This window comes from Lepidochelys kempii, chromosome 2, assembly GCF_965140285.1.
Source record: "Lepidochelys kempii isolate rLepKem1 chromosome 2, rLepKem1.hap1, whole genome shotgun sequence".
Classification (NCBI taxonomy): Eukaryota; Metazoa; Chordata; order Testudines; family Cheloniidae; genus Lepidochelys; species Lepidochelys kempii.
The window spans coordinates 56303759-56330211 of NC_136381.1; the positions used below are offsets into that span (position 1 = coordinate 56303759).

Sequence of the window (26453 nt, forward strand, 5' to 3'; positions counted from 1 at the left end):
TTATTTAAACCAATATAAGTAGTTTGATGTTATTCCTGGAAAACAAAGATTGTCAGTACAAGCTGATCCATAACTAGGAGGGCAAGCGGAACATGGGACTCCTACTTTATATGGCGCTTCTCCAATCCAGTTGCCCCTGAAAATATAAAGTAATACATATTTTTAGTAACTTAAGAAAAAATATCACTTAATAAGTGCAAACTAAGTATGGGTGATGGATTTCCCATCATGTAGTTATAAAATATTTTCATATTGCATTGTTGACAGACACTATTTTCGGAATGACTTTTGCAACTTTGCTCTCTAGAAAGAGAAACCAACTGGAGGGCTCCTGTTAATAAGATATTAGTGTCACAATGTTGTTGCAAAGTTTTAAAACTTTCATTGATTGTATATTTGTAATGTTTATTTTCAAGAAGGGAGTGGGTCTTTTGAGGATCTTGTTATAGGGTTTAGCTGATCTGGGATCCATTTTGCTGGGTATTGAGTGTGAACTCGTGATGGTTTGCTCAAAGGAACTGGGAAAACAAAGGACTAGTCACAAAGGCATGTAAAAAGAGTGCAGGAACTGTGAGATGGTTGGCAAGTTTCACTGAAAGATGAAGTCAGGGGTCTATTGAGATTTCATGAGGACCAGGGATTTGTCTGGAGGTTGTGGGTGCGTAGTTTCTGCTAGAGGACCGAGGGTACAGGTAGGTAGCAGGCTGCAGAGGCAAGCATGAGGAGTGGGGAAGTCTCAAATGAGTCACCTGAATAAGCATCCAGACTTCCAGATGCTTATAAAAAGCTCTAAACTTTTAGAGATTGATCCATCACTATTGACTCTGGGATTACAGGATGGTCACTGGAGAAAGAAAGCTAAAATTAGATTTCTACTTAAATGTTGCATTTCACTAAGAAAAGAACCTTCTAATATATGTGTGATGTGCTACAGCAGTGAGTAATGCAGTTATTTGTGAAGCATTTTCTCGTTCCCCCCTTTCCAGCCAATAAAGATGGATCAAAAAGCCTAACTTTGGGTTGTGTCTTGGAAGAAAGTAGGAGTCTCTCAAATACTTTACACATTCTTATTCCTATTGCAAATGGGCACAGCAGACGGCACAAGCAGGGAACAGATACTGTAATCTAGAGGAAGTGCCACAAGTTTAATGTTGGCTTCATTCACTGTATCATGGGTGATTAATAGAGCTGTACATTAAGTATATCAGTTAATTACGTCTAAACCATACACACATTTTTAAACAACCTTTCTTAACACTGTTTCTGAAATCAGAAACTCAAGACAATGTGGACTTCCTGGCATATTTTTCAACCAGTTTATAGTAGGGTATACATCAGCTAATAGGAGGTATAGCACTGATGTCCTAGGAAAATTCCAATTTGAATAATGTTATTCTGCACCTCTAAAACCCCTCTCATTTAAAACGGTTACAGCGTCCTTCACTTCCTGCCCTCAACTATTGTATAGTTCTGTGGTATGTTGTGTAGTTGAGAGGTGCAAATGACTTAGTGATTAGTGAAGTGTGACCTATATGTAGATATACAGGTCCTGACCTTGAAGTCCTTGCCAAGTTTCATTCATTCTTTTCAGGCAAATTTCCACTGACATCAAAACAGGGACATAGGAATTGTCATGCCAGACCAGAATAGTGGTCCTTGTAATACCAAATCCTTTATCTGACAGGGCCAAATACTAGGGATGAAAATACTGGTCTCACTGACTTCACTGGAGCCAGGAATTCACCCAAAATACTTCAGAGGAAGATGTTAGAAACCCTTTAGGTTATGGGATAACCTGCCTATAGGGGATGTTTCTTCCTACCTCTAGTCAGTGAATAGTTGGCTTAAGCTCTGAAGGATGATAGCTCACATCTCATTTAAAACACTGTTTTATCTTATCTGGTGTAACTGCAGTCTAACCCCTTTTTAAATCCTTCTAAGCCTTGGCATCCATATTTAGCGGCCATGAGCTAATAACTTTGATAGAGAAAGGGCCTAGTAAAAACTGAGTTGGGACCTCAGGATTTCTTCTACAGATTGCAAAGTATGTCAGGATTTTCAGAACAAAGGAAACTAAATGTAACATATCATTATTACAGGGTTAATAATGCATCAAATAATGAATCAAATAATTCAGCAGTTCTCAACAATGCCTCTTATTCATTTGCCATAATTGAATGAAATGAATGATGTACCCTAATAATTTTGTAATTACTTTCTGTTTTTGTAATTTTTGATACATACATACACTATAATGCCTGGGTTGCTATTAAAGACAGGCTCAAGTTATTATATTTGGAACCTGATTGGAATATCAGTCCAAACATCCCCAAAGTGTGGAGATTGGAGTCAGCTCTAGTTTTACTGTCTGATCCCCCTCTAGTTCCTTTGCCACGATTTTTTATATTAATTGTATTAGTAAATATAAAGGACCTGCAGTCTTGTCTCCCAAAATAGAAGTGGTTTCTTCTTTGGGGTTTTTTTCCCCAAAATTTCCCTGTTTGGGGGTTGCAACTCTTTAGAGACAGTTAAAAATTATCTTCTTATGTATATGGCAGCTGGGACAATGAAATTACTGACACTCATTCACTGCCCTGTTCTTTACCACTTATGGGTCTGTGACATTTAAAGTTTATCAAAACTGTACTACTCATCATTGTTTATTTGGGTTGTTTTATACAGCACGATAGAAAAAAAAAATAAAAAAGAGACCTGAGGCGCTTACAGTTTAAGGCCCCCGTCTACAATGGGCCAGCTCATGTCAGTAAGTGCAAATCAACCAAAGTATGGATTGCAGAACTGGATTCCCTAACAAAGCCAGGGAATGAGGAGAAACAGGTGGAGGAAAGGAATAATGCAAAGGATGAGCATTACAATAATAAAAGATCATGAGATGTGCTTTTGTTAAATACACATCTTGTTATTCCCCTTTGGTTTGTTTATATACAGAAGTAGTACATTCTTATAATTCCAATTATTATATTTGTTTGGGGAAGCAGGCCCAGCATAAAAGCATGACAGGAATGCTAGCTGGAAAAAGGGAGTAAACAGTCCTATCAAATAACCCGTACATGCATGAAGTATAAAAGTAAACAGAATGAAAAGAAAGCAACTCACTTTGGGGCATAGTTGCATACCAAGTAAACAGCTCGTCGCCAAACAGATCCCCAGACATTCATATTGTGGCATGTGTGGACTGCGCAGCCTATACGGTTGGAAGTGGCCCAAACCATCTGAATAAATAATCATTATTCTTATGGTGAAGTCAACATTGAAAAGAAATATTATTTATTTACACACACACACACACACACACACACACACACACACACATCACAGACAAGTCCAATTTTGAACTATAGATTGGTGAAGGATGAATGGAACTCATATAACCTGTGTATAATGTGTGCACATGGGTCCATAGCATCTCAGAGGGCATCTAGGGTTGCAGTCCTGAGGATATGGAAAAGCATAGTCTTTCACTTCATCATACCACGGCTTTACCAGCTGAAGAATGGATCGATACCTAGATTAATTTAAAGACATACGTGGGGGGGAGGGAAAGTTGATTTTTCAAAACTTGTTATGTTAGAACATTTGGCCTGGCATCCATAGTACAGTCATTCACAAACTACTATTCTGTGGAGACCTGAAATCCTTGGTTACAGTAATATTTGCCAATGATTAATTCTCATATTCCTGAATGGAATGAAAATCTTTATAAGCTGTAAACAAATTGAGTTCTTGCCATCGCAGTAGCTAAAATGTTCAGACTGGTGTAGCTCCATTGAAATTGACACCAGCTGAGGATATGGCCCTCAATTTTTTTATAAAATAAAAGATTTACAAAATGACAGCTACCTACCTTCCAGTTCTTACAGATAGGTTTTGGCCCAAGAATCTCAGTAAGTAGGAAGGTCCATGGTCCCAAATGCATGTTGCAGCCCAAGCCTCTGCAGACTTGGCAAGAGTTTCATCCCAAACCTGACAAAGTAAAAAGTCCTTAGCAATGGTCGTGAAAAATGTAGACAAATGCAAGATGCAGGTATGATATGATATGATCAGGTCAATATAACATATCAGATTAACAGCTCAACACTTGAAGAAGATTTTTATAATGCTTGATGTTAAATCTGTGGTTCCCATGAAAAATATGTTGTCTGTCTTATAAAAAATAAAATACAGTGAGAGATCTCCAGCATCCACAAGAACATGGCTACAGCATGTATAGGGACTTGTCAGATCTATCAGAGGGCCAGACCACACCACAAAAGTCCAGCACCCCAAGTATGCACCTGTGCCCCATCCTGTAGGAGGAAGGGTCATCCTATGGCACTATTCTCCCAATCCACTTTCCAGGAGTCTTTGGAAGCTCTCTGTATTGGATAGAGTCCAGAGTGGGCAGTGGGGATCCCGTGAATTGTTGGGGAGCAGGGCTAAGAAGACACACATTGTCCTGTGGAACATCCTAGAAAGGATAATGCAACCTCAGATGGTATAACATATTCCATGAAACCTCCTACACACAGCAGGTGGAATAGCCAGCCTGGCTTCTTTGAAGCAGGGCCGGCTCTACAGTTTTTGCCGCCCCAAGCAGTGAAAAAAACTGCCGCCGCGAACGGCAAAAGGGAGAAGCTGCCACCGATTTGTTGTCGCGGCCGGCAGAACAGAGAGGCAGCAGCTGAATTGCCGCCGCGGCCGGCGGGACAGAGGAAACACTGCCACGGAAACACTGCCGCCCCTTTCTAACTGCCGCCCCACGCACCTGCTTGGAACGCTGGTGCCTGGAGCCAGCCCTGCTTTGAAGCCAGGTTGTCAGGAAAGTGAAGGACCAGAGTGGAGGCAGAGGGTGTCCTTGGAACTCATCCTCCAGGATCCACACTGAGCACGTGTTTCCATAGCTCATCCCACAGGGGATCAAATGCTATTCCCCAGTTCAATAATCAGCAAACAATTCTGTGAGGAGTTCTTTTAGTGATTTCTTCCCCCTAAGTTTTCTTCCATGATTTTTACTGTGAGAACAAATGATCCAGCACACAGTTTCTTATTACTAGGGATATTTGAATTAAAGGGGAATTTTTTCCCCTCAGGGGTTAAATAGTGTCTTCTGCTTGTTTCTCATTTGTTCACATAGATCTTTGGTTTGACTCAACCACAAACAGTTATGAAGTCATAAACAGAGGAATGTGTCAGTCAAATAATATAAATAGCAGCAATCAATAATCTCTTACAGAATGAACACATATTCAGGGTAATGCCTCTAATAATGAATATTTTACTAATATCATAGAATATGCGCAGATCCCAATATATTTAAAAAATAAAGTTGTGCTCAAGTAACAAAGTCTAGCTCCAGACTTAGATGCATGTTCATAATGCCTCAATGTTCAGGGTATTCCAGTTCAGGCTTTTGATCCAGATCAGTTTTAACAAAAACAAATAGAAATGCAAGAAAAAAACAAACAATCCGGATAAATATTTTATCCAGGCCAAAAATATATCTCTAAAAACAAAAGCAAACCGAAAACATCCAATGAGGCTGGAGAATGGAACATACACTTTGTCACATATGATGTAAGATGGACAATTGGGGATAAACATCATAGAGGACAATTTGGCACATAATGCCCATTTCTTGACAATGAACTAATGAGCTGCAATTGATTCTGGGAATTACAGACCAGTGAGAATGATCTCAGTTTTAGAAAAATAGTTGAGAAAAATCATTGACGTTAGGATTATGGAGTGACTCAAAGGTGCCCTCTTTTAGTGTAACCAAATATGAGATGCAGGAGAAGGAATTGATAGTTTTAAGTTAATTTGGATTTTCGAAGTGCTTTTGATGAAGAACCTTACAAGAATCTCTTGAGGAACTCTAGTAGCCACTGGAAGGAAGGAAGTCTCATCATGGATTAAAACTGGTTGTGTCAGGAAGCTAAGAGTAGTAAGAAAGTAAATAGCCAATTTTAGGTAGGATGCTCCAGGGATCCACAAGAATGTAACATATTTGGATGACATTTGGATTAGACTAGAGAAGAATCTGAGCAATTTCAAAAAGACCTAACCAAAATTAAATTATATTTGGGTAACTAGCTAATTATATTTGGGTAACTAGCAAATTAAATGCCAAGTGGACAAATAAAAGCCAATGAACTATGTAAGTATAGGCACGCCTGTCTGAGGAGCCTCTGAATCCTTTCACAGATACCCTGATTAGACAAACCTCTAGATACTTTATGCTGACTTTGAAGGATTGCAAATCCTATGATGCACTCCCTGGATGCTCTCTGGGACTGGACAAAGCTTCCTGGGTCAGAGACTATTTCAGGGGGTCAGCGGCCTCCATTTTGTGAGTACGGAACTGCAACAGACAGTTGCTTCTCCCCTTTGGATCTGGGCCAAGGAGAAACAGAGACAGAGTCCTGTGATTGAGTTGCCGGGCTGAAGACACATGACCAGGGCTAAGACTACACTACAGATGACAGCTGGTTAGTGCTGAGCCCTTGCTCATGGTCTCTGTCTCCACAGCTAGGCATTGAGGGCAGGAGCTGAAGACTGTCGGTTGTGCAGAAGATCTGAATCTGGCTTAGAGACCACTGAGTAAAGAACAAGTTACCCCTAAGCTATGGCTCTCTAATATAACAACTGTTACTGCAACCTACTACTGTGCAACTGAAGCTGGTCACAATACAAAAGTGCCTCGCTCCTTGTTTCACCTGGACTGCCTTTGCTGGACTTACCGAGTGCTGGCTTGAACTCCTGTTCGGCCACTGCACCAACACAAGAGAGGGCTCAGGACTGTAAACTTAAGGGCGAGCGCACAGTCAGGGATGGGGTGGTATAATGCCAAGAGTGTGGGTGAGGTTTATGCTGAAACTTGCTGTTTAAAGCTGCTGCCATTAGCTGAGCTATTACAGCACCACTACTGTTTTGGTGTAGATATAGCACGAGTCTATATGAGTCTGTTTCATTTTGTATTGTATGTTGGTAGGATAACTTTTAAGTAAAATTGTGTTGGTTTTATTCTGGGTGTTTATTATCTGCATAAGAGCCATTATTCATATTTGTGTACCTGGAGGCCACCAAGGTATACCCATAGGTGTATACTGTGCCTGTCCCGGGAGAGGCACCGCCAGCTATCAATATTCATAGGAATTAGAGGAGTAATGCAGAGGGGGGGTGAGGTTCTGTGTCAAGCAATGTGCAGGGGATCAGACTATAGGATCATGATGGTCCCTTCTGACCTTAAAGTCTATGAGTCTGTGGGTGACTAGAGGATTCCCACCTAATTGTCCATCTCATCTGGGACCCCCAGGGTCTCCATTATCCTTAATGATGTAAGGCAGAGGCAATGTGGGGGTAGTCACATGGGGTCACATGCCCCCTCTCCAGATTTCTCAGGCCACCTCTCAGGCCGCCTCCCAGCAGCAAGGAGGCAGTGACTCCCCCTTGCAGTGGTGCTGGCCATGTGTCTGTACAACGCAGGGAGGGAGGCAGCAGCAGGGCGACTGGCTGAGCTCCCCCCTACCCCGCTACATGGGACTCCTTCCCTGTTGCTGGAGTCCCAGTGCTTCCCACTGCTTGCTTTACAGACTGCCCACTGTGGTCAGTCACAGGGTTGGATGCAGAGGTAATATGTGGGGTAGTCACTTGTCCCCCCAGAATCTTTCAGCTGTGCCACCCCTCTCCCCCCATCCACAGTTATGTGTTACCTCTGGCAACAGATGAGGGTTGCCTGTCCCTGAGTAACCTGGGAAGGAAATAGGGGGCGGGGGGAGAGAGAGGAGAGTTACATAAGGAACAATTTAAAGGCCATGCTTTAGAAGGCTAATAGTGGAAAAAATTACAGTAAAGGTCCCTCCAAAAAGGCACCCTCCAAAGTGAACCTTCAAAACTTGCTGAGTTCACAGTCCTATGTGCCCAGAGCTGCAGTAATGGGGTTGTCCTGGAATAAAATGGTACTATAGTTCTAACTCACATCTGTGACTGCATGTGAAGATTTCAGAATTTTGTCTATGTAAAATTTATGAATGCTAATTGATTTTATGAAATTGCTGTTTCAATGAATGTCTCAGTGTATACTCAAAAAGAAAAGGAGTACTTGTGGCACCTTAGAGACTAACAAATTTATTTGAGCATAAGCTTTCGTGAGCTACAGCTCACTTCATCGGATGCATCAATTCTATGTGGATGGCTCATTAAGGATACTTCACTCTAACAATGGGCCATAAAAAATACTTCATATTGCCCATATAGCTCTCCCTGAGGATGCCTCAGGCACTGAGGGGGCCAATGGCCAACGCTGTGAGTCAGCAAGCCATGTAAGAACATGTGATATGCTCATGTGACCCTGGACTCCATCTTCGGACAGTAACTTTCCACAAACAGGGGCTGCAGGCTTTGGGACAGTAAATTTCCATGCACATGACAGAGGATATAAAAAGGCAACTGAAACATCTCCATTTTGTCTTCATTTCCTGCTTCATTTCTCTGGACTGGATTTCTAACAAAGAAGTTCTAAACAAGGACTGATTACCCCAATTTGTTTGAATGATTCCAGAGAGGCTATTGCAAGTTAGCAGTTTATTCCATCACTGCTACAAACTTGGTACAAGGACTTTGCAATTAGTTGTATGTATATGATCTATTAACCATTTATAACTCTCTCCTTTTATTATTAAACCTTTAGATTTTAGTTACTGAAGGACTGGCACCAGCATGATTATTGGGTAAGATCTGAGTTATATATTGACCTGGCTAAGTGGCTGATCCCTTGGGATTGGAAGGACCCCAATTCTGATTAAACTGATTTTCAGTAACCACTCATCATAAAGTCTAAGTGTCTGGGTGGAGAGCCAAGGGCTGGAATGCATAAGGGGGCTATGTTTTTGGCTTCTTGTTAACTAGGGTGGTGATACCGAACCTCATTTATGTTACTGATTTGGTAAACTCTAATGATAGAATGACCACCAGTTTGGGGTGTGTCTGCCTTATTTCTTATCAGTCTGTCCTGCATTTGGTATTCTCAGTTGTGACTCACTGAGACATGGTGACAACATGGTCTCCATAGATTTCTATCTAATACTAGACTTTAAATAGGATTATATATGAGCACTATGAAATGGATTGTAAACTGGCAAAGGATAATGATAAATAACAATGCTTTTTGCATTTGGAGATGGATAAATGTGTCCAGTGATATACTGCAGTGATTAGTGCTTAGGCTAGTTTTATTCAGCATGTGACTTGGAATAGAGAACAAAGAGTGTAGCTGCAGTTGACACTAAATGGGGAGATGTTGCAAACATGAATCAGGACAAAAAAATAAATAAATCAAGGGATTTGGAAAGGTTGAAAATATAGACAAGAAATCCCAAGGTTATATTCTCCACAGACAAATGCATCTGATAAAATGTAATCCAAAGAACCAAGATACTTCAAAGAAAGAAAGAAAGAAAGAAAGAAAGAAAGAAAGAAAGAAAGAAAGAAAGAAAGAAAGAAAGAAAGAAAGAAGACCAAAGCCCTGAGGTAAGTGGGAAAGTGGGATACCGGGAGGAAGCACAGGCAGGAATATCTGTGAGGGGAGGGCTCCTGCCTCATACTGGGAATGAGGGGCGATCAACAGGTTATCTCAAGTGCTTATATACAAATGCACAAAGCCTTGGAAACAAGCAGGGAGAACTGGAGGTCCTGGTGATGTCAAGGAACTATGACGTGATTGGAATAACAGAGACTTGGTGGGATAACTCACATGACTGGAGTACTGTCATGGATGGTTATAAACTGTTCAGGAAGGACAGGCAGGGCAGAAAAGGTGGGGGAGTAGCACTGTATGTAAGGGATCAGTATGACTGCTCAGAGCTCCGGTACGAAACTGTAGAAAAACCTGAGTGTCTCTGGATTAAGTTTAGAAGTGTGTGCAACAAGAGTGATGTAGTGGTGGGAGTCTGCTATAGACCACCGGACCAGGGGGATGAGGTAGATGAGGCTTTCTTCCGGCAACTCACAGAAGCTACTAGATCGCATGCCCTGATTCTCATGGGTGACTTTAATTTTCCTGATATCTGCTGGGAGAGCAATACAGCGGTGCATAGACAATCCAGGAAGTTTTTGGAAAGCGTAGGGGACAATTTCCTGGAGCAAGTGCTAGAGGAGCCAACTGGGGGGGGGCGCTTTTCTTGACCTGCTGCTCACAAACCGGGTAGAATTAGTGGGGGAAGCAAAAGTGGATGGGAATCTGGGAGGCAGTGACCATGAGTTGGTTGAGTTCAGGATCCTGACGCAGGGAAGAAAGGTAAGCAGCAGGATACAGACCCTGGACTTCAGGAAAGCAGACTTCGACTCCCTCAGGGAACGGATGGCCAGGATCCCCTGGGGGACTAACTTGAAGGGGAAAGGAGTCCAGGAGAGCTGGCTGTATTTCAAGGAATCCCTGTTGAGGTTACAGGGACAAACCATTCCGATGAGTCGAAAGAATAGTAAATATGGCAGGCGACCAGCTTGGCTTAATAGTGAAATCCTAGCGGATCTTAAACATAAAAAAGAAGCTTACAAGAAGTGGAAGGTTGGACATATGACCAGGGAAGAGTATAAAAATATTGCTCGGGCATGTAGGAATGATATCAGGAGGGCCAAATCGCACCTGGAGCTGCAGCTAGCAAGAGATGTCAAGAGTAACAAGAAGAGTTTTTTCAGGTATGTTGGCAACAAGAAGAAAGCCAAGGAAAGTGTGGGCCCCTTACTGAATGAGGGAGGCAACCTAGTGACAGAGGATGTGGAAAAAGCTAATGTACTCAATGCTTCTTTTGCCTCTGTCTTCACTAACAAGGTCAGCTCCCAGACTGCTGCGTTGGGCATCACAAAATGGGGAAGAGATGGCCAGCCCTCTGTGGAGATAGAGGTGGTTAGGGACTATTTAGAAAAGCTGGATGTGCACAAGTCCATGGGGCTGGACGAGTTGCATCCGAGAGTGCTGAAGGAATTGGCGCCTGTGATTGCAGAGCCATTGGCCATTATCTTTGAAAACTCGTGGCGAACCGGGGAAGTCCCGGATGACTGGAAAAAGGCTAATGTAGTGCCAATCTTTAAAAAAGGGAAGAAGGAGGATCCTGGGAACTACAGGCCAGTCAGCCTCACCTCAGTCCCTGGAAAAATCATGGAGCAGGTCCTCAAAGAATCAATCCTGAAGCACTTGCATGAGAGGAAGGTGATCAGGAACAGCCAGCATGGATTCACCAAGGGAAGGTCATGCCTGACTAATCTAATCGCCTTTTATGATGAGATTACTGGTTCTGTGGATGAAGGGAAAGGAGTGGATGTATTGTTTCTTGACTTTAGCAAAGCTTTTGACACGGTCTCCCACAGTATTTTTGTCAGCAAGTTAAGGAAGTATGGGCTGCATGAATGCACTATAAGGTGGGTAGAAAGCTGGCTAGATTGTCGGGCTCAACGGGTAGTGATCAATGGCTCCGTGTCTAGTTGGCAGCCGGTATCAAGTGGAGTGCCCCAAGGGTCGGTCCTGGGGCCGGTTTTGTTCAATACCTTCATAAATGATCTGGAGGATGGTGTGGATTGCACTCTCAGCAAATTTGCGGATGATACTAAACTGGGAGGAGAGGTAGATACGCTGGAGGGGAGGGATAGGATACAGAAGGACCTAGACAAATTGGAGGATTGGGCCAAAAGAAATCTGATGAGGTTCAATAAGGATAAGTGCAGGGTCCTGCACTAAGGATGGAAGAATCCAATGCACAGCTACAGACTAGGGACCGAATGGCTAGGCAGCAGTTCTGCGGAAAAGGACCTAGGGGTGACAGTGGATGAGAAGCTGGATATGAGTCAGCAGTGTGCCCTTGTTGCCAAGAAGACCAATGGTATTTTGGGATGTATAAGTAGGGGCATAGCGAGCAGATCGAGGGACGTGATCGTTCCCCTCTATTCAACATTGGTGAGGCCTCATCTGGAGCACTGTGTCCAGTTTTGGGCCCCACACTACAAGAAGGATGTGGATAAATTGGAGAGAGTCCAGCGAAGGGCAACAAAAATGATTAGGGGTCTAGAACACATGACTTATGAGGAGAGGCTGAGGGAGCTGGGATTGTTTAGCCTGCAGAAGAGAAGAATGAGGGGGGATTTGATAGCTGCTTTCAACTACCTGAAAGGGGGTTCCAAAGAGGATGGCTCTAGACTGTTCTCAATGGTAGCAGATGACAGAACGAGGAGTAACGGTCTCAAGTTGCAGTGGGGGAGGTTTAGATTGGATATTCGGAAAAACTTTTTCACTAAGAGGGTGGTGAAACACTGGAATGCATTACCTAGGGAGGTGGTAGAATCTCCTTCCTTAGAGGTTTTTAAGGTCAGGCTTGACAAAGCCCTGGCTGGGATGATTTAACTGGGAATTGGTCCTGCTTCGAGCAGGGGGTTGGACTAGATGACCTTCAGGGGTCCCTTCCAACCCTGATATTCTATGATTCTATGAAAGAAAGAAAGAAAGAAAGAAAGAAAGAAAGAAAGAAAGAAAGAAAGAAAGAAAGAAAGAAAGAAAGAAAGTATTGATTGTATTCAGCAAACTAAGGGCCTGTCTCTGGAAGCCATCCATATACGTAACCCCTGTGGACTTAAATGAGTGTTCCACATAGACAGGATCACAGCCTAACTTTCTGTCTGGATGGCAAAAGAGAAACGTGCATACAATTTCAGGCTGTGCATGCAGAAGTATCTTATCAGAGCAGGGAAGCAGTAAGGCCCTCTTTTTATGGCATTGATGAGACCACCCCTAAAATACTGTGTTTCTTTTGATTTATTAATTAATCATTATTCATTTTCAGTCAACAGTACAAGTTGCTAGGAGTTGTGAAACATAAAATAAGACATAATTCTTTTTATTACTGGCTTGAGTGAGGCCAGAATTTCATCCCTGTTGTTGTTGTTTTTACTCTCTTCAAGCAAGAAGTACAGTAAATCCTATCATTCCCATCAAGTACAGCAAATAGCAGAGGAAAGTGTAAAAAATACTGCTAATAATGAATGAACTGTAAGAAGTGAAACTAGTATTCTTTCATAAGGATTTTTCAATATAGTTTGCTAACAGTTACAAACAACCTCCATTCCCGAGGTGTTCGTAACTCTGAGGTTCCACTGTAGCTTCCATAGTGCCCAATTTGTAGCTGTTAACAGCATCCTGTCACACCATGAAACAAATGTCTTTGAGACAAGGAAAAAAAATGTATTTTCTAACTTTGCTGGGGATGTCTGCAGTCAGAAGTCCTCCATCACCATTGCTTTCACAAAATCTAATGCAAGCTTGCTAAAGAGCTGCTGACTTATACTATACATAGGTTTCAATTTCTAGATATATTTATTTCTTGGTAATTTCCCAAGAGCAAAGTGCACCTTTTAAAATGGTCTCTAAACAAAATTACTTCTGTTTTATTAGTGAAGTAAAATATTTAATATGCTTATTCTTAAATACACTATTGCACTTGGCAGCAGCTGTTCATGACAGTTTGAACATACAAGCTTTGCTAAGGGCATCTGTAGACGATGAATGTGCAAAGTCATGGTTAAATTATACTGACTAAAACAAAACAAATTGTAAAATCAACACTCTCCATTTTTCTGAGTATGCTATTGGGATATATCAGACTTTAATGACTCAGATTTTACTGGCCTGCAGAGAGCACATACCATTTTCACTCTGTACACGCACCTCAGCAGTTTTCTCTTGCATTCATTGAGTGCCTGCTATATGAATACTCAGTTATAATAGAATTCATGTCACCTTTTTTTTAGGTTTGCTCTTTTGGAGGAGTACTTACTGGTTTCAGTGTAGAGCAGACTAACGTCCCACTGTAACCTATCTTGAAACGACACATTATGCATTTATCACTGGATTCAAAGTTAAGCATTCGTCTAGGGCTTGTCTATGTGAATATTTATTTTTCGGCAAGATGGTCTGTGAATCTACCCTGTGCTAACCTCCCGTGCACTAACTATCTATGTGGACCCTGCTGATGCACACTAACAGTTTGGGAGTGCACTTAATCTACTCCCATTTCAAAGCAGTGTCTAATTCAGCACCCATTGACTTCAATGGGGGCAAAATGAAGTCTGTGATTGTATTCCCTCATTATGTTCAGTCATCATGGAAAAGTGGGGTCATGTAGCGTTAACAAGCACAGCTAAATGTTTCAGCTTAAATGCTCTCAGCAATACAATATGCAAACCATGCTGATGTTTAAACTGCTACTGTCAGATGTCAGAGTTCGCATCACATTAAACTATATGGAGCAATTCCTTTCAGAACTGTTGTTTCAATTTGTCTGTTTGAGGAATTCCTGGTAGCTCATGAACCACACTGCATCAGGTGACAGCCTGAAGGTTTTCTTAACTAGAAGGGCTAGAAATACACACACACTCTATGTATATTTAATGGAAGCTTAAAATCTGTGCAGATTGAAGGGTCTACAAGAGAAGTGCCCATGTGTGAGCATTGGTTCAGTCCCAGTCACAGCCCTGGAGGAGCTGGAGTTGGTATACAGACCTCTTTCAGTCCCTGGATAGCACTGGAAGAAGCATAGGGCTCTTCACATGACACCCCATCAACTTCTCTAGACAGCTTAGAATGGTATTGACCAGTTCTGGAGGCAGCTACATTCAGCCTCAAAGTCTCATAGCCTAACACAAGTCAAAAGGGAAAACCAGTAGAGAACTTTGAACCTCAGACTGGTGCATGGAGAACACCACACTCCACTTGATGAAAATAAACAGGCAATCCCACACCTCTGTGTGTATGTGCATATATTGCTTTTAAATGTTATAATAGAGTATATTTCTTTGACTTGATTTATACTGACACAATCGTTTCCTCCCTGTTATGAAAAATTATCAAAATTCCACCACTGGATAATCTTGTACCAAAGGAAAAATCCATAGCCACTCAATAAATCAATCGCTCACTAAAGAGGTAGTTTTCTACCTCATCTCCTTAATGCATTATCAGAGAAACAAAGATAAGAAGATGCATAATTTTAACCACCCATATTGCCCCTATCATCACTGAGATTTATGATCTGACTTTTAAATTCTGCAAGACGTGTTGTGATTTTTTTTTCCCCTTGGAAAGAAATTACTGCTTTATTCCAAATTCACCAGCAAGGTCTGTCAGCAGTTTACTAAATTTCTTATGCTTAGGAGTGTTGTTACGATCTTCTTTTTAGTGGCTTACTCCAAAAGTGGACTACAGTAGAAAAATTTCTTTGAGCTTTTTTACGGGAAGGTAAAATAGCATCGATTCAGGCAGTATCTCTATTTTTGAGATTGTGAATAGCTCCTTAAGCCACTAATACCTATTTATAGTTGAAATGGTGTTTTTAAAGCCAGCTCTTTAACTGTGTCTATTGCGTAGGAGTTATATTTTGGTGATTGAATTCCTGATTTTGGCGATTGAATGCAAGCAAGTATTCCAGCAAATATATAAATGAGTCTCCGAATTTGTGAGAAGTCAGACTCAAGATCCATAAATAAAATATTTTCCTTTTTTTTCAAGGAAATCAGTAACTTTAAAAAAGTTAATTTAGTTGAAAAGGCATTTTTCCGTTGGAAAAAAGTTTTGATGGAAATTTTTTGACCAGTGCCAATGTTTTTATCTTAATCCTCTCTTACTATGATGTGTAAAAAGAGAAAATAGGAGGTACAGCATTCTTCTTTTCTCCTACTCTACAAAGGGTAGAAGGTTGTCTGGAGCAGCAAGAGGTGCTGGAAAGGTAAGAGGGCATCGTGTAGAAAGGGACAAATCAGGCAAGGTATTCAGTGATAGTACTGGCACTTCTGTCATGCGCCCGTATATTTCTGCATAATTTGTGCTTTCATTTAAAATATTTAAGTTTCTAGCCCTTATAATCACAAATAAAATTTTATAAATATGAGTAAGTATAGTGTTGTCTCCCTGCTAAGAGACAGGTGCCTTAACTGGCCAATTCATATTAATGGGATGTTAACTCTGAAAGGTAATGACAATGCTTTAAATTACATTAGTATTAAACTACTGATCATTTTAGGAGAAATGTTGAACTACTCTGGAATACTGGAAAGATCTTAGGTTTATGGGACAAGTACAGATGGAGTTTAGCCACACTCACCTCTGTTTTCTTACTGGTCCCATGTTGGTATGAGATCTTAATCTTTCCTTGCACAGATAATAAACTTGCCCAAATAGAGAGATATTTTAATTTGACCAATTTAAATAAATCACTTTGATGTAAACTTTTGGAGTAGAGAGTCTTTCATGTGTAGTTGTATACATACCTGAAACCTTAATTGCACATGCATAATTACAGCATCAGATTGTGAATAAAATGAGGAGATAAGTAATTGTGAGGCCATGTGTACCCTAAGAAATCAGGAAAAAGAAAAGGAGTACTTGTGGCACCTTAGAGACTAACCGATTTATTTGAGCATAAGCTTTCGTGAGCTACAGCTGATGAAGTGAGCTGTAGCTCACGAAAGCTTATGCTCAGATAAATTGGTTAGTCTCTAAGGTGCCACAAGTACTCCTTTTCTTTTTGCGAATACAGACTAACACGGCTGCTACTCTGAAACCTAAGAAATTAGGCTGACCCAGCTACGTTGCTCAGGGTTGTGAAAAACCCACACCCCTGAGCAATGTTGTAAAGTTGACCTAACCTCCAGTATAGACAGTGCTAGGTCAACGGAAGAATTCTTCCAAGAGTTTACCAACTCTTGGGGAAATGGATTAACTACAGCAACAGAAGAACCCTTCCTGTTGCTGTAGTGAATGTCTATGCTGCTATAGCGATTTAAGTGTTGACATAGCCATATTGTCATGCAAATATAAGCAACATCCTCTTGGCTACTAACATGCAGACTTCTTTTATATTTGTGGCCTCATTTACATTATATTTGTGGCTGCTGATGGATTTTTCTTTTCAGTTAACAAACAAAAAACAAACCAAACCAAACCACCACGATGGCCCAAAGAGAAAACGGCAGGTACTTTTACTGATGGTCCATCAAAACCATTACATTTTTTACATCAAATTGCCCATTTTATTTTTCACAAGACAAACATTTTTGCTTATTTATTCAACTGGCTGTGCAGATCGGAAATACTTCTTCATAAAAAGTAAAGCCTAGGGAAGGAGAAAATCCTTTGCAAAAAGACTTCTCTCTGTGACAAAAAAGAAATAATTGGGGAATGGGAGGGGGAAATGAGATGACTGAGGAATGAAATCCTTGGCCCCTATCAGCTAGGCTGTCTATTTTGTTCTTATATAGGTTCTTATACCATGCTCATCACTGTAGCATCTGAGCTCCTTCCTGCGGTGCATGAAGCAATGTGACTACATATTTGTCATGTGTTGTTGTCTGTACAGCTAGAGTACAGCTACAAATGTAATCATGGGGAGGAACAGCAAACATGTCCTGCTGCTGTCCCATTGTGCAGGGCTTTGTCCAAGGTGATTCACTCAGTGTGCAGATCCCAACTGGCCATGCTGGCACGCACCTAGTACCCCTTTCTATGGAGACCTACCACATTGTGAAGAGAGATGCAGAATTCCCCTGCACAGATTCTCTGCTGGCCCCTCTGTACAGTGGACTCGCAACTTTTAAAATGTTTTCAGATATTCTGTGGATATGTAGGACCCCCCCCACACCCAGTATTTGGCCCTAAGCTTAATAAAACAACCAGCATTCCTTCTGCTTGCATGCTTTTTTAGCAGGGTGATTGAAAATGCCTCCTCTCTTCTCTCTCATTCTTTCAGTACATACTGTGTGATGAAAACATATGAGCTCATTGGAATTTATATAGACAGATTTGGCAAGCTTTATATATTTATTTGGGCTGTGAGATCATTTGGATTCAAGGCTGACTCTCTCTAAGAATAAGAATACTTTCTTTGCTCTCAACTGCCACCTGTTAGAAATATTACTACGCATACTGTAACTAATTAGTACCTAGTGTGTGTCTAAATTCTGCCTTAATACATGCAGCATACATTTGAAAATGTAGGTAGAAATTCTAAAAGTCCACTTTGTAAAGAAAAAATGCTCATTTATCACACAAGGCCACCTGTAAGATGTAGTTCCATTTTGGATATTATTGCAAATAAATATGAGCAAACAGGTTCACATAAAATAACCCAAAGGGAAATTGTTCTGAGTTTCAAAGACAGTTGGTTAACATTTAAAATATATAACACAGCTCTGAACTTCTGGTAAGCAGAATTGCTGAAATACTACAAGGAGGAAGGGTTGCCAGCCCTCCAGGATTGTCCTGGAGTCTCCAGGAATTAAAGATTAATCTTTAATGAAAGATTATGTCATGTGATGAAACCTCCAGAAATATGTCCAACCAAAACTGGCAATCCTACAAGAGGGCCGCTCCTATGGTATTCATTTCCAGCATGACCAGGATCAGATGTCCTCGAAATCTAACAAAAAGCCTGCTGTCATGAGACTTCAAGCCAATTTGCAGAAACAAGAGGGACAGATAAAGTTTTATATAAATATCTACATTTTTGGGTACCTATTCAGTCCAAACCTATACTCCTAACTGTTTCAGGTTTGCCCATCACTAATGGCCAAATAGTTTTCTTTCAATTCTCTGTTTTTCTTCTCATCTTTAGAACTAGGCTTTAAAACAGTAACAAGCAAAGAAAAAAAATCAGTAGGCTGACAAATGTAATAGTAATAAGTTTCTTTCATATGTTATTATTTGTGTATCTTTTGGAAAAGTCAAGTGAAAGAGTTACAAACCTCAAAATATTCAGTGTTTTCCTAACCTACTCCAAGACTCATTTTATTTGGCACGATCTTACTCAGGAAGAGGTACCAAGGGGATCTAACTTTATCCAACTGATGATCATACTGATAATTTGCCAAGAGCCTGAAGGAAGAGTCATTTGAAATCTTTCATCTGAAATATTTTCAAAGAGAAATGTCTTTTATTCAAGAACAAAAATGTTAAAGGAAATTTTGTTTCTCTCAAAATTATCCTCTTTTATATGAAAAACCTGAAACTTTTCTAGTTTTGGTATATCAAAAACTTGTTGTTTTGGGGTTTTCATTGAAAAACAACATTTCAGAGAAAAAAACTTCTTCCATTTCCTTTGAAAATGTTCATGGAAAATACTTACCATTTTCCAAACAATTCTATCAGAAAGAGAGATGTAACATACATAAAAGACCCTATAGGAGCTGCTTTGTTCTTCAGAATAGAAATATGGTCCAAGGAGTGATAAGTCTCAACATGTGATGCTCCATCTTGATACAAGTTGACAGGCATTGAATGAAGATATAGAGAACCATTGTTCTCTGGGCCACACCTTCACACTCAGGGTCAAGCTGGCTCTGGGCCACATTGGAGAACTGCAGAGGATGTATGAACTATAGTAAGCATAACTGGACTGCACCATCTAATAGAGAGCAGGTGGTGTCTCAGCAGTTTTTGTCTCTTGCTCTCTTTGGCATGCACATTTCCACAATTCTGGAGAACACATTCTCTTTCTCAGTTTTGTCTCAGAGGTAGAAAGAGGATAAAAATGTAGAGGTTTGAAGTCACTACCTTCTCCATTCATGTATGAAGCTAAGTACTTTGTGTACTTTGAATCAGGAGTCTTGTGAAAAATGTCTGTCTTTGTTTTTAGCCAAGAAATTCAAGAGGTGCTATATTTAATAATGAATGAATGTTCAGTTCCTAGGGCTCAGAGTTACTGCCTTTCTATCAGAAACCTCACTAGGTTTTTCTTTTCCCCCTCTGACTCAAACTCCCAGAAGGCTTTCTGCTGATATTACATTTACATAATGTAAATATTCATCCACACTTTACCATAGACACTCCAAAACATTTATGCCTAAAACAAGTGAAAGGAGTTCTCATGCCAAAGCAAATTTAAACAGGGCATTCCTTACCATTTTATTGTTTGAGAAGTTCTTCAAATTTTGCAGAGAAGGGATGTTTTCCAGTGGAGGTCTTTTCTGTTAATCTTTCAAACTGTTCTCCAATCATTCACTATGAAACACTTCCTGGCTTTTATTTTTGACATACACAGTAAGAGCTTTACTTGGTCTGGTGGGATGCTGATTCACTCCCTCAGGTAAGTGAGAGCATCCTAAAAGCTGCTCTGACTTATGCTGGCTGCCAGTGGTCCCCGAGGTCAATACAGCAGAAGTGGACCACTGGGGCACAGGGAAGCCACAACTAAGGCCCCTTTACACTGCAATGTCCCCTGTCCAGACACCAGATCCTTGTACATTAGTCCTGAATACGCCAGATTTAGAGCCAATTTGTTCTGCTGGCATGACAGAAAGCAGCCTTAACATAGGGCAGAATCTGTGACTTGTCTGTCCATTACTTTATTTCAAGCTTTACCATTTATATTTTTGAGATTTTTGAGAACTATGTGACTGAGACAATTCAACAGACATAACTTCTTGAACAAAGTCCACTGTATGTTATTCCTGTGTTGGTACTATTGAGGTAGTTAGCAATCCACCAATTAAAATTATTGGGCCTAATTTTCATTTACACAAATGCTGCCTTTCACTGCTCTGGTAAAGGAGCCTTAAAGTGGATATAACTGTAATTTACATGTATTATCAATAAAAACATGGTAGGACATAACCTATGCAAAGAGATTAAAGACATTTGATATGTATCATACAACCTAGAGAAATGATGCAAAGAAGACAACTTTCTGTAAATACTTGAGAGGTAATGATATGAAATGGAACAGGGAGATACATTTGATTAGATGGTTACAAACAGTACATAAAGAGTAATAATCTCTTTGGAAATATTTAGGTTAGTCATTTGGAAATCATTTCTAATGCTAATGTAGCCCCTATTTCTTTTTCTTATTTCATGATGTTCAGCCAAAAACATTTCACAGGTTATACTAAGGCAAATTATTTGCTAAGAGATGTTACTGAGACATCATCACTATGCATGTTCAAGAGTAGACTGCCATATGTGTTTAATGAAGATGACAGTTCTGCAAGGGGTTGGGACAGACTGTATGAACTAAGAGATCCTGGCCAACCCATTATATATGACTCCTAAGGGAGTTTATCCTACAATCCTTACAAGCATAGTTGATTTCAATGGGATCATGCACATGAGCAAAGGCAAACAGCTCAAGAAACAAAACATCTTCTGAAATATATGAAAGAAAAAAAGAAACTAGTACATTGACACCTGCAGCAGTACTAGTTGCATAATGCTAATGTGCCAAAGTCTATAAACAACAAGGCATTTTATCAGCAGTGCCAGAGTGCTGTAGGACAAACCAACTAATCTCACTTTGTTGTTTTATGATGAAAGGTTTTCAGGTGTCAAATAAGCCTCTTTAAGGTGCTTGGAATGGTAAGCAAAATTGCTTCAATTTACTTGACCTATCCACCACCCAGTGTGTACTTCAAAAGCATCTTCAAGAGTAACTGGATGGCTAGGAATGTTTATACAGAGACTTTCACCTTTAGCTCTCTAGTTTTAATCCAACTAATAGTATTTGAAAGTTATGACCATTCAATGGATACTTATGGCATTCTGTGAAATGAATTTGGGAGCTCAATACAGCTCTTGGTGAACCTGAAGATGCTTTCTAAATACACACTGGGTGAGATATCAGTTGGAAACTAATAACTTGCAGGTCAATAATATCACAGTGAAATGTATGTAGCAACATTATAGGCAAAGTTATGAATTTCCCCTGTATGATATTGTTAGCACATGTTCAAATGCACACAGTCCTGAGTAGGCAAAAGTTGTGAAACAGGAAAGCAAAGGAATGTATGTTTACCAGTAGAATCAGAACTGGGCCCAAATAGATTAACTGATTTTAATAATCTGTTTGCAGTGTTGCTGTAGCCATGTTGGTCCCAGGATATGAGAGAGACAAGGTAGGTGAGGAAATATCTTTTATTGCACCAACTTCTGTTGATGAAAGAGACAAGCTATTGAGCTATATAGACCTGAAAATCAGCTCTGTGGAGCTTGAAACCTTGTCTCTCTCACCAACAGAAGTTGGTCCAATAAAAAATATTACCTCACACACCTTATCTCTCTCTTTAACACTCTGCATCAGATATTGCTTAATACAATAGGTCTGATTCTTTTATTGCTTTCCCTGGTGTAAAACAAGAGTAACTCACTTGAAATCAATGGAGTTACACTTGTGTAAAACCCATATAAGCAGAAGAAAACCAGGTCTCAAATAATAATGTCAGATAACACAAACCTTTCATGTTTGCCAGTGCAAAATCCAAATAAAAATGTTAGGACCAGAATGTATGTGTTTTACTTTTATATGTCTGAGACTGATGCATGGCAACAATAAAAATATATCCCATTGTCCTTATCAATTTGGCTATCAAACTAAATGTGTCATGGAATCTCAAGAGGTCTGGCAATAAGTTAGCTGGCTACCGTATACAAATCTTGTGCATTCTTGGCCTTTCCTCATATCAGGAGTATAGCCAAGAGAAGCCCTGTAACATGTAAGAATTTAAGACAACAGGTGTCTCAGCACAGCAGATGACATAATGCCCAATGGATTCAAAGTATTACTAAATGTAGAGATTGCACGGGAGGCAGAACAGACTTGGGGTCGGAAGATGTTAAAGGAGACAAGCATGCATGGGGGGAGGAGCAGAGAATTGATGGGGTATGAGAATTGAGTATGGGGTCCTGTGTTAAATCCTAAACCCTTATCAGTAGAAGGGACTGAGAAAGTGGAAAGGAATAAGAATATAGGGCCTTTATGAGGAAAAAAAGGATGCAATCAGGGGGAAAGAGCAGAATGTGATTTGTTTGGACAGTGGGGAAAAAACAAGGAGAAACAACATATTTTTGGGGTTTTTTTTCCAAATCAGTTTGCCCATCCCTATTTTGATGTACTATATGAAATGATCCACTTTCAGCTTGCCTCACCAAGATGTCTACTCAATGCACTGAAACAGCATCCTCAGGTATTTCAAAGTTCTCCTGCATCTGACCTGCTTTTCCCTTATCTTAAGGTGACTAAGACAATGATTGCCCTTTTGCAGGGGCCTCAGGGTAGGATGACATAATTCTGTGAATGTTCAGCATGATACATTTGGTCTATTGGCAATGACAATATGTCCCAAATATTGTATGTAGGAATGGATATTGAATATCATAACCTCATAAATGTAACAGAGACCTGATGTTCCCAACAGCACATTGCTGATGAAATTATACATACTGAAATTTCATGAAGAAATTACATGGAGGCCTCACAATGGAATCCAAGCTTTCCATAAGACTCCAATAGAATGCTGTTGGGTGAGTGGGCAGCTAGGTGAATTATTGGTAGTGTCTTGAGCTACAACTTGCAGATCTAACTGAATTGTGATCTCTAGTCCTTTTGCCCAAGTTCTCTGAACTCTGAAAGAGGAAACAATGGAACACATCACTGCCACTGTGACCCCTGCTGACTAATTAAAACAGGAAGCAGTGCTTCAGAGGAAGCGTAGTTTTTGTCTTGGTGGCTACTGAACTGGCTGATGCTGAAAGCAGCATAGATACAACTGCTGGATGGCTGGTTGCAAGATATTCTAGGTGAGGAAGGCAAGAAAAGGAGTAAAATGTAGCTTGTCATGAATTTCACCCCTATTGCCATCGGCAGGATCTTGCTTCTTTGTCAGACCTGTCAGCTCTAAAGGTCACCACTTCGGGGTGAAGCCCAGCAGAATGCCCAGCAATATGCAATGAAGCCCTAGCAGTTTCTGAAAGGTGTTAATTCACCCAAATAAATTAAATGAATGGCGCCATCCTCCTCTTTCCTGCTCTTCACAATTTCTTTACTTTTGTCTTGTGAATGATTCTTTTACAAAACCCATGAGAATATGATTTTTTTTCCTGACATTGCTTTTGAAGCGAATTTCAGCTGGTTTCATTGTAGTCAATTGCACAGTACATTTCCAAAAGACACAAGGCAAAGGGAGGGTGAGGCTAGACGGCCCTTCTCCCAGACATCACAGTGATGTTTATTTATACAGAATCAATAGAAACACATCAGTCACAGAATTCAATAATTAAAAGGCTGATTGAGCTTGACTTTTGACCTTCTTATTTTTTTCTGCCTTTGACCTTTCCACTTAACCAAACGTCAAACTCAATCTCCATCAGAGACACAAGCCTGATGCTGCAAGGTTTGGCACAATCTCAGTTCTCTGAGGTGCCCTTGGGAGATACTCAGCATGTTGCATGATCAAACCCAGATTTAGGTAACATCTGTGACAGAGAGAAGTCCAAATTGTTAATCATTAGCTACTAAAGAGGAGGAGTTTGTTTTTACTACCATCATCCCCTTTTCTGCATGTCATGTTAGTGGTGTCATGTTTCTTAAATCTGTTAACCAGCTGTTGTCATCTGAGATGCTCCTGTGTCTTTAAGTGAATATTATACTCCATAAACAAAATTTGACTGCCCTTTAAAAACAATGTGAATTCTTTACTTAGTAAGTAAAAGGACTTCTGCTTAACTGGCCTATTTTTTACATTAGAGTAGTAAAGTATGCATGCATTGAAAGTTGAAACACATATTACAAATACACTGGCTGACCAGTCATTTCAATGACAAAGCATGAAATCATAATGAGGAAATAACTAGTGTGTTCAGTTAGCATACTGTAGGGAAAGATATTTCCCAGGAAGAACTTTAGCCAATAGAGGGAAAAAATACCTAGGGATATCATGAACACTGATTTCTGAGTAAATACAACATGTTTAGAGAAAAATTTTAAACAAGTACTGTATCTGTCAGAGAAATAAAACCATTATATGAATTACAAAATATGCATGCAAAATGAAAACCATGATCACCAGACAAATCAATCTCTGCAAATAATATATGTGGAAGAGACTAGCAATGTTCATGGGATGAATTTTTTTAAAAAATACACCAGTGTTAGGACTTAGTGTTCTCCCTAGTAATTCAGTAACTGAACTATTAATAATTAGGATCTTAATCACTTGGTTTAGATGCTAATTATTTAAAAGCAGATTGTATACCCCTTACTTACCCTCATGAGCAGTGACTAACATGAGTAACCCTATTGACTCAAGTCCCATTGACTTTATTGGAACTACTTGTGAGAGTAAATGTTCACCAGGGTGAGTAAAGGGTTCACAATTTGGCTCTTAGCTCTTATTATTGTTCATTACAATACTTCAGCTAAAAAAAAAACATGTTATAGTAAAGCCATACAGTGGTTACAAATCATTTGTTTACTGAACTAAAAAATGTTGGCTTGGCTCTGGAAAATGAAATCACTGATTTATAGTCTCTTATATTTTCCAGCAGGTCTAATGAAATGTTATTCCCCTCTCAGAAGTAAACGAAAAACCACTTACCATATACTCCATGTTTGAAGCAGGTGGAAAGACTTTGCCTCGGACTTGATTATGATAATCAAGGATGGCAATCATGTCATTCTGTGAAATGTATCGCTTCCTCCTGACTTTGGGGATCTTTTCAGAGTCCAAGTGAGCTGCCAAAGCTGCTTCAATGTCAGTGAAATTTTTGTTTGAGAGGAATAGGTCAGTGGAATTGGGTAATGCTATTGCACTTGTTTCACATAGAATGAAAAATAAGAAGGCACAACTGATTGCAGAGATTACTGTCATTTTAGGGCCAAGGGAGGAAGATAGGCCACAGGGTTGCTCAGCTTTAAGGCAGGAGAGCAGAGAGCAGATCTGTGGAAAAAAGGTGTCAAAAGATGTGATTCTATACACAAATTTATGGCTTGATAGCAAAAAGGAAACTTTTTTCCCCCTAAGATCAAAAGTCCCCCCCCAAACTTGTTAAATCTCTGATACAAAGCAATCTAGAACTATTCCTTCATAACACAGTGTATGAAAGTGAACATTCATATGAAGGTTTAAAAACTAAGGTCAAATAAAATGCCATCATATATGGACTGCCATAATTACAGATACACATTCTGCACACTGACTGTACTAATACACACCATCCGTTTTTTACTACACACCATACCCCTTGTTCTAACTGGGCAGACTGCAAGGAATCTCACAGAATTTTATTTACTGGGGATGAAAAATACATTCCAGGGCATGTCTTTTACTGCTTGCACTCATGGTTCTGATAATGCCTCACATACAAACTAACAGGCAAAGAACATAAAAAGCATGAAAATAGGACAGCTTAGTAATAATATTCAAATCTCACTCCAGCAAAAAGTGATGAACCGTAATAAAAATGCATGCAAAGCAAACTTATTGAGCTGAATGGCTTACCTCTGTGTAATACCAAAAATCAATACAGTACACTGTGATCCCAATTTATACAGCTCTTTCGTATGCTGTAGTGTGAACTCTTATAATGAGGACTGTGTCTTGTTACAAACCCTCAAAGAACAAAACTCTGCTAGTTTTGAAGCTGCTGGCTA

General features: G+C 40.1%; 1 protein-coding gene across 1 annotated transcript; it reads right to left on the reverse strand.

Annotated features, from left to right (window-relative positions):
* Positions 1-26453, reverse strand: PI15 (peptidase inhibitor 15). Its single transcript, XM_073329382.2, has 6 exons — positions 26302-26453; positions 25399-25740; positions 3866-3984; positions 3394-3526; positions 3118-3233; positions 1-136 (listed from the first exon to the last, which is right to left on the reverse strand). Exons 2-6 carry the CDS (start codon positions 25669-25671, stop codon positions 1-3), a joined length of 777 nt encoding a protein of 258 aa, XP_073185483.1. The 5' UTR covers positions 25672-25740; positions 26302-26453.

Excerpts from the sequence above, each read along its gene's own strand:
- PI15 (XM_073329382.2), bottom strand. The coding sequence starts at position 25,671 with ATGACAGTAATCTCTGCAATCAGTTGTGCCTTCTTATTTTTCATTCTA. Across the intron at positions 3,234-3,393 it reads TGTGCACACATTATACACAG|ATGGTTTGGGCCACTTCCAA; the intron begins GTTATATGAGTT and ends TTATTTATTCAG. Across the intron at positions 137-3,117 it reads GTATGCAACTATGCCCCAAA|GGGCAACTGGATTGGAGAAG; the intron begins GTGAGTTGCTTT and ends TTATATTTTCAG.